This window comes from Pezoporus wallicus, unplaced genomic scaffold, assembly GCF_028554395.1.
Source record: "Pezoporus wallicus isolate ANWC-B61680 ecotype Strahan unplaced genomic scaffold, APGP_CSIRO_Pwel_v1 contig_161, whole genome shotgun sequence".
NCBI classification, from domain to species: domain Eukaryota; kingdom Metazoa; phylum Chordata; class Aves; order Psittaciformes; family Psittacidae; genus Pezoporus; species Pezoporus wallicus.
The window spans coordinates 6,551,986-6,564,304 of NW_026642654.1; the positions used below are offsets into that span (position 1 = coordinate 6,551,986).

Genomic DNA, 12,319 nt, shown 5'->3' on the forward strand with positions numbered 1-12,319 from the left:
TTCGCTGGCGTTGGCACCCAAGCTAAGAAGATGAAAAACTTGCTTAGGTTCATCTTCACATACTGCAGTCAAGCTTCCCAGTTGTACCACAGATGTATCCTTTTTCAGTTCGGAAAAACGCTGCATCTTCACATCCACTCCCTCTCTAACCTTTGGATGGGTACATGGATTAATGCCCCCCAGAATAATTGGTTTTCCTTTCTGAACCTGAAAATTGTATATCAAAAGAACCCGCTATTATTGTTTCTTACTGAACAACTTTCATTGGCAAATCTGACAGAGAAATTTAGATTACAAAGCTCTTGAGTTTAGTGTCAGTCCTCTTTTCCTCTCTGTCATTTACTAAACTCTGCTCATCATGTCTTTTATTTTTCTATAATAATGGTTCTTTTTATCTTTTGCTGCATATGGATCTGAAGGAAAAAAATCAACACTTTTTATTCCTTTTGTAAACTATTTAAAAAAATCTCCTGAGTACTTATTTATTTACACATTTATTGGTAAACCCCTGAAATAGTATGTGAGGTCATCTATGTTATAAATACATAGGATTTAATCAGAAATAACACCATTCAGTGAACCTGAATATACAGTCTAAAATACAAGTTGTCAAATATGGCCATTTGACCTATTTTTTTCCTCTCCCTGATTTTAAGTGAATTACATGCTTCCTATGATAATATTTTGTTGTTACAGTATGCTTGGCAGGAATTGAGTTACTGGAGCTGATTCATTCATAATTTTCCTAGCAAATAAACCGGCAAAAGGAAGTTTCTAAGAAATGCTTTTACCGGTACTTACTTTTCCTTCAAAAAAATGTTAGATTGGGTCAATTACTGCAGGCACAAGAATCAAGGACTAAAATCACAGTTTGTCACAGGTTATGCAGTGTGAAGAATTTACAGAATGGAAAAAGAAAATACGTTCTGATTGAGGTTCAAAGTCAGCTGGAACTAACCGTTTATATTTCTAAATAGTGGAATTGCAATAGGGTTTTTTAAGCCTTCATTAAAACTCTTTAGTGAGGCTGGGGATGAATCTGTCCATCCTCTTCCTTAGCTCACAGGGCAAGTAAGTTTTCCATACCTTTGTTCCAATATCTCTGATATTTTTTTTTTTTTCCATGTAGAATTTGTGCCTATATTCACTTTCTACATTGTAAAACCACTTTCTTCTGCCTCTTTCTTACCCGGGCAGTACTTCTTTGCATCATTCATTGTATTTTCCACTTTTGCATTACCTGTGATTTTTTGCATAGAACCTGTTTTTCTTCCCTTTCCCTGGCAGAATTATGGTGATTTTCTTTCAGGATGGGAAGTTTGTATGCTTTTTTTTTCTGTCCCATGTATCCTTCTTGTCTTGTTCTTCCACTTTTGGTCACATTTCCATTACTTTATGACAGGTTGTTGCCACTTCACGTTTTCCAGCGGAACCCCCGATGAATCCTCAAGTACCTGCTTCATTTTCTCACTGTGACGCCTGGCTTCCAAGTTTCTTCTTTCATTTGAAAAATTTTAGTCATTTTTAGGTTTCATAAGTCACAAATCTGCTTTCCTCCAGGTCTCTCATAGCCCAGGTATATGTTTATGCCTTTGGATATCTCTCCATAAGTGTTTCCTTTCTCCTGGCAAGTCCTGTTTATCACCTTTATCTTTTCAGGCAATATTGCTGACCTCAGAGCCCCCTAAAATAGTAATAATAGTAAATACTCAAAGCTGCCAAAAAAACCCGACGCACCATTGCATATTAGTCACAATCTGTTTCAGATTTTCAGGTTATGAGAATTTTCATCATGCTGTCAATAAACTGCTAATTGCATGTTGGATGTGCTGTGTGCATAACATACACAGTTTTTACGTATATATTTATTACAAAGGTCCAAACTTGTGAACAATTAAGGATTTTTTTTTTTCCTCTAAGCATTGTTTTTTTTCTAAATTAGACTTGACTGGAAGGATAAAAAGTTACTGAAGTCAGTGCATGACTCGAACTCACTCAATTCTTTCAAAAAGGATGAGGTCCAAACAACACTTCCAGCTTTTTCTGCAATAGTGGTAAGAGCAACGGTGGGATAATCTGAGCAAAAAGGGAATCAGTAAGGATTAGTAAACAGGTGTATCTGCACGTGTAGCAGCTTACTTTGTATCTGTTGGGTGGAAACATCTATGGGCAGTAAAAAGAGTTTTTTAACAAGAGCTAGACTGAATTTATAGATTTGGCATGTAATTTAGTCAGCCTTCAAACTCTTACATCCTTTGACAAGTACTAATGGAAGGTTTACTTAATGTGTTTTACACCAGCTTTTTACCTATGAAAGCAAACCCCTAGCAGTGGCATTTTTGCACGTACGTAAGAGCAGAAATACAGAAGCACAAGTGAGATACTTTTCCCAGAAGCTGCAAAATGTAGTTTAACAATATTTTTCTGAAATAGCCTTTTTGTCACGTTATTCCTGTATATTAGCTAATGTTGGCACGGAATCTGGACTTACAAATAAATATTTACACGTTCATATTTTTGGTCTTTTTTTGCATACTCTTGTTCTGGGAACAGATCCCTCCTATTCTTAAAAAATGGATGATCGGTATCTTCTGTTGTCTTCCACACCTATTGTAGTTAACCTCCTGCATATAATGATGTCCATGAGTAACATTTTCTCCCATTCCCAGGTAAGTCTCTGTGCCTTTCTGGTGCTGTATGAGTTTGTGTCTTTTCTAGAGCTCATTAATACATTACAGGTGGGCATGAAGCTACTGGTCTGAATGTGGCAGAAATCTCAGCACCAGCACCTCTGAGAGCACATACAAACTCTCCTGTATTCTCTACTGGAAACCAATGTAGAGAGCAGACTGTAGAGCTTGTTGGATGAGCATGACTCTTACAGAAAATAAGGCTGAAGGACACTTTTAGAGGTTGCTCAGTACACTGCATTTCCCTGGGGTGCCAGGATCAGACATAGCTAAATCAGCTCAGTTCTGTGGGGCATAAGAAACTTTCTGCTTGAGTGGGGATGGTCAATTTGGACTCTGCTCCAGGTGAAAGGAACTTGCCCAAGGCTGAAAACACAACTCAAGAGTTCAACCTCACTGTTTTTTTTAAGGTAACATGTGCCGCATTGATTTTGCCCAGTCTAATATGTGGGAGATACTTAGTCTTTCTTGCATTATTTCTGTCTTCCCCTTTTCTTCCTGCCCTCTCTCTCCTCCTTCAAAGTATTACCATTCTTCTCAGGAAGAGAAAAATGTAAGATGACAGGTATAACTCTGGTAGGGTTATTCAAATTCAGTATTGACAAACAGTACAACAAAGTGAATCTACATGCTAAAAATACCTTGGAGAACACAGGATACAGAGAGCACATGGAGGAGCTATCACCTAACACTGGTCTTATACTCTTCCCCAGGCATCAGCTACTGCAGCTGTCAGCAAGAGGACGGCACGAGGTGGGCTTCAGTGTGGCAGTACCACTGGTCCTGTGTCTGCTCAAACACAAGGTGGTGAGGATCAGACTTGTTTGTTCTCTTCCAAATGAAAGAGAAATTATAGTCCAGTTCTGTTAAAAAAAACAAACAAACAAAAAAGGAGCTCTGTGTGAGCTTTGAAGTTCTGCCATCAGCAGTAAAACAAGAGCTGGCTCAAGCTCTTAGTTTTAAGTAGAAATACCTGATCTATTCATAAAACTGTTCACCACAGACATGGTGTAATTTGTGTTGATATTTACTGGAAACTATAACAACATACTCTTTTTGGCAAGTAATTTAGGTAATTTAATTGTTTCAAATCTGGATAGGTCCTGTAACTTCGTATAAGACTGTATTATCTATCAATTCATCACATTCTTTGTGAGAATAGGCAGCAAGTAAAGGGCCATTTTCTAGGCAGCAGTAAGTCTGCTGCAGCACTATCTATCTGTGCTAATTGTTTTTCTCAGTTTGACCCTATTTATTTGCCCCATGTCCCCTCATTTTTAATGTTTTACAAGGCAAGCAACCAGTCAAAATATGAGTTTCTTTCAGTTACAGTGACTGACTCCAAAAGCAATTGCTTTTGTTTGTTTCCTCTCTTGATTTCTTCTTCGATTTCCTTTAGCAAGTGGCTCACACATTCAGTGATTATGGCCGGGTAATACAACCTTTATTTTATTGAAATAGCATTTACAGTTGGCTCTTACACTTTAGTATTACAAAAACTTAGGTTGCTGCTCTAGAGAGGAGAATCGTAATGGGGGATAAACCAAATTGGATTTCAAGATCCAAGATTTTCATTTATCTGTAGAATCAGAAAATACTGATCCTTTTGCACAACAGTACTTTTAAAGAGGACATTTGTGAATACCTTTTTCTGAACAAAATTCACTGTTTATGTAAGTTATTCAACCTTTTGTCACACAACAGTTGCATTCTGTTATCACTCTTCTTTACAGCTTCCTGTAAACGCTGTGTAAATTGTTTCTTGTTCTGCAAGTAAGCAAGGAAAATAGTAAACAGGAGGAGGTGGTTACAAAGATTATAATTCTCATTAGTAAATTATTTTATATCTTTTCCTCATGGCATGAATTGATCCAGACTGTTGTATAGCAGAATCCTTAACACATACCAGATTGTTTAGAGAGCATGTTTTACTTTCCAGAGTCAAATACAAACTAGTGCTTTTCCCCGAACTGTGCAAGCAAAGTATTTATTATTTTAATGCAACTTTTTCTTCAGATTTTTACAAACCACTTTACCCCCGATGTGCTCAAGGCCAGGTTGGAAGGGGCTTTGAGCAAGCTGGTCTAGCGGAAGGCGTCCCTGCGCATGGAAGGAGCCTGGAGCCAGATGATCTTTAAATGTCCCTTCTAACACAACCCGCTCTGTGATCCTACGATACTGCTTAGGAGTGCCATTGGAGTGCCATTCCCAGCTAGCAGAGCTGAACTAGCTAAAACAGCGCTTCCCAGACGCGGCTGTAAGCCGTAATTCCCAGCTCATCGGGGAAGACCCGCGCGGCGATGCCGGCTCCTAGAGCGCGAAGAGCGGAGGAGCCCTGCGCCGTTTTAAACACGCGACTCCGCCTGTTCTGCGCGGGGTCGGCAGGGGGCAGTGCCTCTCCACGCGCCCGAGCGCCGCCGGCCCGGCCCGGCCACGGCCCCGCAGTTCTGCCGCAGACACCGGCGCGGACCCCGCAAGTGGCTGAGGGGCGGCTTCGGTGCGATGGACGCGATGCGGATTTCCCAGGGGACAGTACAAACCGCAGCCGCCTGCTTGCTGCGCTCCCCTTACCCGGTGATGGAGTGGAGGGACTCCTGCCACCCAGGTACGTGAGGCGGGCTCGCACATACGGTGAGGTTCCCCGGGCTGCTGCAATACTCATCGCCAGTGCATTACATACTTTATAACACAAAGGTGTTCCCTGAAAATCCAAATGAGACACTTCAGTGAACATTCATGGCTGGGTTGAGACTAGGAGCTTGTCCCTGCGTTGTTAACAGCAATACACAAGAAATGCCCAGTTTGGAAGCTCCCAGAAGGTCTAGACAATATTTTAGAATCATAAAATACCAGGTTGGAAGGGACCAAGGATCATCTGGGTCCAACATTTTGTGGCAAAGCATGCCCTAGACTAGATGTCGCAGCTGAAACTTCAAAGTATCCAGTACTGGGGCATCCACCACTTCCCTGAGGAGATCTTCACCCTCTTTTTGGATCTTTTTCCTGGTGGGGAAGGGTCTACAGGTACATTTGCAACTTTCACACATGTCCTGCTCAAAAAGATTATTCCATGTTTAAATATGATCATTGCCAAAACTATTTTGCTGTCACGTAGTTGAGGATGGGTCCTCTGATCTGTTGTGTTCAGACTGTCAGTTAACAGGACTGTTGGGAGAAGTGTCCAGAGACAGGGTGAACAAGCCAGGGAGGTGGTGAAAATCTCAGTTTTCTAATGCACTCTGGAGAGACAGTGCTATAGAATAGAGATCCTACGTCTTCAAGGAAACTTCCAGAATTAATGTCAAGGCTTTGAACACTCACCTTTGGCCTTGCTGTTTATCCTTGAACGACAAAATCTCAAGAAAACCGAAGAGTGAACCTCTGTGCAAAGCACCCAGCTCAAGCCCCTAGTTCTGACTGTAGGAATGCATTGTCGAGTCAATGAATTAGTTCTGAAAGAGGAAAAAAAAACCCTTTTTCCTTTCTTAATTTACATTTTTTAAAACATGTTTGTTTGTTTTGCTGCTCCTCTCCCCACGCCTTGTAAATTGTGAATTTCTCTTTTGGCTACACATGATAAGGAAATTGGTTTCATTTTAAGAGTGTGTTAATCATCCTGTAGCTTAAAAATATCAAAGCTTGAATGCCTTAGTTTCTGAAGGGGTTGATCTTAAAACAATTCCAATGATCTGCTCTTTAATTTGTAAACTAAACTGTGGGTTTAAAGTGGTGTTTGCTGTGATCTCACCGTAAAATGAACAAGGTGAAAAATTAGTTTTGAGGAAGAAACTGGGTGGGGATTACATTAGATGGTTACTGGTTCAGAAGGCTGAAGATCTTGATACTGTGATTAAAGCCCCAAATCTGCTGCTGTTCAGCGTTAGGGCAAGTATACACAGAAAGGAGCATGTTGGTGACTGAGGCATGCTGATTTGCGGCAATGAAATGTTTTACTACTGCGCTGCCAGGGTTAAACGTGCATTGCACAAAGTTAGGACAAACCTGCACTCCGGGTGTTGGGACAGTAGCGAGGTTTGGCCACCGGAGGCATAGCCAGCGTGTGCTGCAAGGGGTATCTCCGTCTCGGCTGGGTTAGGGCATGGGGAAAAGCAGGAGATCGGCTCTGTCCTCTGTGTCCCGTCACCCCCCGCGCTCCGTGTCCCGGCTTGTGCTAACCCTTCTTGTCTCCTGGTTGCATTGATCCTCTGAGGGCGCGCGTCTGCTTGGGCAGGGCAGCTCCTGCATTAAGAGATCAGAGCTGGCTTTCTCCCAGCCTACGTGAATGGATTTGGTGTCAAGGGCAAGGAAAGGCAGCCACTGCTGCCTGCTGGTGAAAGTGTTACTGGCTCCAGGTGAGGCTCCTGCCTTTTGCTCCGTGTCCCCAGAAACCCACAACACACTCCCTCAGGCCCAAAGCATGGTGCCTGCCAGAGAGCTGTCCTTGCCCTGAAGCATCAGTGCAGTTTCCTTCATTTCCATCACTAGTTATTCTCTTCAGAACACATGTAGAACTCAAACCTTAACTTCCCATTTCAGGCAAGTTTATGAGTAAGCTTAAATTAGAATGTCATCTGATAAAGCAGTTCCCGCATCCACTGTCTTATGACAGCTGAGCACTGCTAGTTACAGTGGAGTCAAGAGAGCACATACAGTAAAGCATCATCTCTTTAATGAGTAAGGGATAATGTGTAGCTTTAGAGGGCAAAAGAGAAAGAAGAAATAATACTGGCTTTCAGACTCCCATTTCAAACTTAATTCTTATGGAGAGTCTGCCCCTTTAGGAGCAGCCAAAGTTTAATCAGTAACACAACAGCGATTTAGCTCAATTCTCAGTATCTTAGTCATACAGAGAAGCTGCTGCAACTGATTAGAAACCCTATTTCATTGAAATATTGCATGGAAGCATGAACACTCCAGTCTGGAAATGCAAGTCACTTCATCACTCTAGATTGCATGTTAACGCATCACCAACTCTCACATTCAAAGCCTTTTTAGAGAAATGTAATAGTTGGGGGACTAACAACCACCCACAACCCTTAATTCCCAGTGATTATTCTAAACACAAATTAACAGATCTGGGCCATTACTACTGAGAGCTGAATCATCCATAGGGGTGGGAGAGAAGCAGTAGTCCCAGGCAAATGTCTCAGGATTAACTGCTTTTGTGTGTTTCTGAACACTTTGTCAATAGCATCCCCTGTGTAATAAATTCCTTTTCTAGCTCCTTTCACCCTGTTTACAGGCAGCTCACTTAGAAGTTTGGAATGTACACTCAAATGACTTTCCAAGTTACAAGGATTATTATTCAGTTCAAGTAATTTTATTCTTTATATTCTCTACAAATCTGAATTTTTACTCAGTAAAGTCATAACAGAATGTATGAGTATATAAAAAAAATAATCAAAACCACAACACAAATCAAATCAAAGCAAGCAAGCAGTTGGTCCCCAAAGAATAAAGCAAGCAATCAGTTCAATAAACACACTTGGATTTATTTTGTATAAAAAGGGTTAAGTTTACAACTAAACTTTTATAAAAAGTTTAGCATGATTAAGTACATCATTACACTTTTTGCAGAAATGTGTATTTCTGCCACTATACAAGAAAACTCTAATTAAAGAGTTCACAAGGTTTCACTCATATATATATATTTATATATAAATATATACACAGCATTCAGCCCTAGGTTGTGTCAAAAAGGTAATTTCTGACCACGGACTTCCCTAAAAAACTGAACACTGGATCCTTCTGGTACTCACGCTCCACCTTTGGAAAAAAAAGGCAAAGTCTGCTTTAAAATGGGCAACTCCTTGTGAGATTTTTGTTTCGCTCCCCACGTTGGGAATAGTATATAAAGGAAGCCTTCCAACTAGGGAAAGGGTATTTAAGAGTCTCTTCATAAATAACTAGGTTCAGTCCAAGTTGAAGAATGGGGTGGGGATAAAGATCAATCTTGATTTTTTTTTTCTTCTTCATTAACTTTAAAAGGTCCTTTTTTGTTGAACGTGGATTTTCCCCTCCAGATACAGCTGAAAAATTCAGCACCTCAAAAAAAATCCTGTAGACATTTTCTTGTGCAAAAAAAAAAAAATATCATCAGTGGAACACCTGCAAGAGATTGAAAAGAGGCATATTTAGGAGCATGCTAACAGGGCAGAGATCCGGACAGACTGGCGCCAGAGAGGAAGCCGCAGTTTGAACATTTAACCAAACACTCAGAGATTGGGCAAACGCTGGCGTCCAGATGCAACACATACACACTCACACACTCGCTCTCAAGAGCTCAAGTTGAACATTAAAATAACATACACTCGAGGGGAAAAGGGTAGAAAGAGGATTCTCAGCCCAATCTTTATTTAGATCTCTGTAACTGCAATGCTCGGAGGCGCCAGTCTGCCTCTTACAGCAATTATTTGATTAAAAGCAGTCACTCATTTAACTGATAGCGCAGACAATCCCACATCACAGAATTTTGAGGAAATGTGCCAAGATTCCCAACTTAATCAGTCACTTTGGCCCAGAAAACCAAGACTCCCAAGAAATGATAACGAGAGTATTTGCATTAAGCAGTGAGCAGTATCCGAGCAGCCTGTGCTGCCTCAACCTTGGCAACGAAATACACTTCGGAATACGAGGCTCAGTTTTTCGGCTTATTTTTTACCGATTATAACGGCATCTCCTAATCAACTTTTAGAACTGATTTCTGGAAGTAACCATCACGCCCCCCCGCTCCCCAGGGAGGCACCTTTTGCCTGAAGTTTAGAAACGAGATGCGCTGCACTCACCGTTTGATTCAGCCACAAAGTGCTTTGCTGTCGCTCGACATGAGCTCTGAGGGGAACTCAGACGCCTACAAGAAGAAAACGGCAGAGGGGTAAGTCACGGGGGGCGAGGTGCCCGCGCACAAGGGAAAGAGGCAGAGCAGGGTCCCGGAGCATGAAGGGTTTTACTCGCGGCAAGCTAGGCTGGGGACCCAGGGGAGGGCAGAGGGGACCGCCATGTCACTGCGCTGGCCCGCAGCGACCCGCACCTGGTGCCGCGAGCGCCAACCAGCTCCAACCTCGGGCAGCGGGAGCCGGGGGCTCGGTGGAGATCACTTACCTGGAGCGAGAGGATGCTGATATCTGTGTTTAGGGTGGTCAGAGGAGTTCTGGAGGAAGGGTTTTGCCCAGGTCTCTGGTGGTGCAGGCTGACGATGCTGGGGTGCGAGTCCAGGGCGATCTGCAGGTCCAGGATGTAGTCGATAACATGCTGCAGGATTTCCATCTTGCTCACTTTCTTGTTCTGCGGGATGCTGGGCACCAGCTCCTTCAGCTTGGAGTAGCAGTCATTCATGTTATACAGTAGGCTCATGGGATCATCCACGGGAGTCTTGCTCCGTGAGATGCCCAGGTTGTGCTCCGAGAGGCCGTTTTTCCTGACGGACCGCACCGGGCTGAAGGCTTTCATGCTGGAAGGCGGGCGGGGAGAGAGCAGAGCAGTTCAGTTCCGGCGGGCGGAGAAAACGGCTCCGGTGGGCAGCTGACGGAGACAGTCGATCGATCGGACAGGCAGCCCTGCGAGCAGCCTCGGGGGAGCTGTCACCGCTGTTCGCCCCTGCGCGCTGCCGGAGCTCGCTCTGAGGCGCGGGACTGCGCGGCCTCCTCTTATACGGCCGCCGCAGGTGCGAGCATCGCGAGTAGAGCCATACTGCTCCGAGTGCAGCCCTGGCCGCGGAGAGTGCGGGCACCGGGAGACTGGGCAGAGCCGTCACCGCTGCTGGTCCGTCCCCGTCCCCGTCCCCCCCCCCCCCCCCCCCCGAGAGGGTGGGCGCAGTTAATTGATGCTCATTAAGTACATGTGCACTTGGGGGTGCATTTACAGGCATCGCCCTTACGAGGCAACTCGTCCACACCCCGTAGGTGCGGTGACACGGCGCTGTCACTAGAGATGCGACGGTTGTTTCTGGTGAGAAATGCAGATACTCGCTTACTACGCGCTGTACTTTTTGCGGCTCTTGGTTGCAGCCAATGAAACATCTTCCAGAAACATTCCAGAGGAAAAAGTCGGGGAGGGGAGAGGAGGGAGATGTGTGTGTGTGTGCTTAGCTGGAGAAAAAACTTCGATTATTTTTATTTTTTGAGTTTAGACCCATTATTTATATTCACTTAACTAATGCCTGTGTAACGTAACGACACACCTTCCGTTCCCCTTCTCACACACTGTCCACACAGTGTGGACATACATATATGATTAATACAAATTAAATTCTACGCAAAACGCAGCAGTTCTGTAGTAGCTACCCGGATGTTTAAGGGACATTGGTTTTCACTGTAAGCAAGCATGTAGTGACAGCACACATCCACGCTGTCCGTCGGGAGAGTGTTGTCAATCATAACTGCTCAGGGGAGAGAGGCGCGGGGCTGATGCACGCTGTGCTGGGGAAGCGGTAGGACACACGCTCCCGATACTTGGGGACACAGCTGCGGGCAGCTAGGTCGGTGGCTGCCCATTTCCGCTGCGTTCCCGGGCTGCCTGATCGCCCGCGGGACGTCGTGGCCACTGTCACACCGGGGTGCTCGCCCCGGGGCCGGGCGGCGAGCGTCGGAATTCCCGCGTCCTGAAGCGCCGGAACCAAGTCCCGACATCCAGCGTGCGGGACGGCAAATACAATGCCCAGGTGCGCTTAAAGAGAGTAAATAACAATGATAAAACCAGTCCCGCCAGTTAACGACTCGGCTAAAGTCACCACTTGGAGCGACTTCGGTCCTTTCTACCACTGAAATCTCCATGTCTATCGTATGCGATACTTGCTCTGCGGCCACAAATTTTAGCCCTTTGCCGTGTTTGTGTTTCCGTATGCTGAATGCACCCCTGGACGAAATTTTGACACTATTTTTGGTGTAATAATAGCCAACATAAACAGGTATGTTACTGCTTCTGCGGTTACTGTCTGTCGCTCGGACAGCGCGGCCGGCTCCCCACAGGAGCGCTTCGCAAACCCGGTTTTCCGTATTACAGGCTTCGCACGCTGATTAAGCCACCGCGAAGTCAGGCGAGAGGAGGCAAACCTGTGGGCACGCCGCTATGCGGGGGCTTCTCCCGACACCCCCCACCCCAGTGCGGTGCGGGCAGCTCGGGCAGCTGCGGCCGCGACCCGAGGGAACACTCCCTCACGTGAGAAGTCTGGCAGCGGCGGCAGCCCCGCTGCGGTGGGGGCTCCCCGAAACCAGCGGTGGTGCTCCCGCGGGTTCTTCCCCAGCGCGCAGCCCCCCGCGCGGCAGCGGGCACTCTGGAGAGCTGCGTCCGCCTGGACGCTCGGCGGGGATTTTTACAGCCGGTTCCTACCCCGCACCGCTGCTGCAAACATCTGGCCAGAAAACTCGCCGCTCGTCGTGCACAAAGCGCCGCTTTTTCTCCGCTCCCCCCTTAACCCCTCTTGAAAGCACAAACACGGGGCTCCCCTCCCGGGGCTGGGGGGATGCGGACAAGCTCCGCCGTGGGGGGCCCCCGGCGCCAGCCCGCGGCGGCGATGGGGTGCGCGGCCACCCCTGGGGCGACCCCCCCTCTCCGCCGCTCCCCCCACGCCCCGGGCAACGCGCCCCGCCCCGCCGCCCCGCGCCCGGGGCCGGCCCGGACTGCGCGGCGCC

At 45.7% G+C, this 12,319-nt stretch overlaps 1 protein-coding gene across 1 annotated transcript; it reads right to left on the bottom strand.

Annotated features, from left to right (window-relative positions):
• Window positions 1–8,161: 8,161 nt before the first annotated feature.
• ID2 (inhibitor of DNA binding 2) lies at window positions 8,162–10,205 on the bottom strand. Its single transcript, XM_057431865.1, has 3 exons — window positions 9,792–10,205; window positions 9,476–9,540; window positions 8,162–8,798 (listed from the first exon to the last, which is right to left on the bottom strand). The coding sequence occupies exons 1-2, from the start codon at window positions 10,137–10,139 to the stop codon at window positions 9,484–9,486; spliced, it is 405 nt and encodes a 134-aa protein (XP_057287848.1). The 5' UTR covers window positions 10,140–10,205; the 3' UTR covers window positions 8,162–8,798; window positions 9,476–9,483.
• Between the last annotated feature and the right edge of the window lie 2,114 nt (window positions 10,206–12,319).

Bases quoted from the DNA above. Each gene is read 5' to 3' on its own strand.
- ID2 (XM_057431865.1), bottom strand. From the start codon at position 10,139: ATGAAAGCCTTCAGCCCGGTGCGGTCCGTCAGGAAAAACGGCCTCTCG. The intron at 9,541-9,791 runs GTAAGTGATCTC...TTCTTCTTGTAG, and splicing joins TCAGCATCCTCTCGCTCCAG to GCGTCTGAGTTCCCCTCAGA.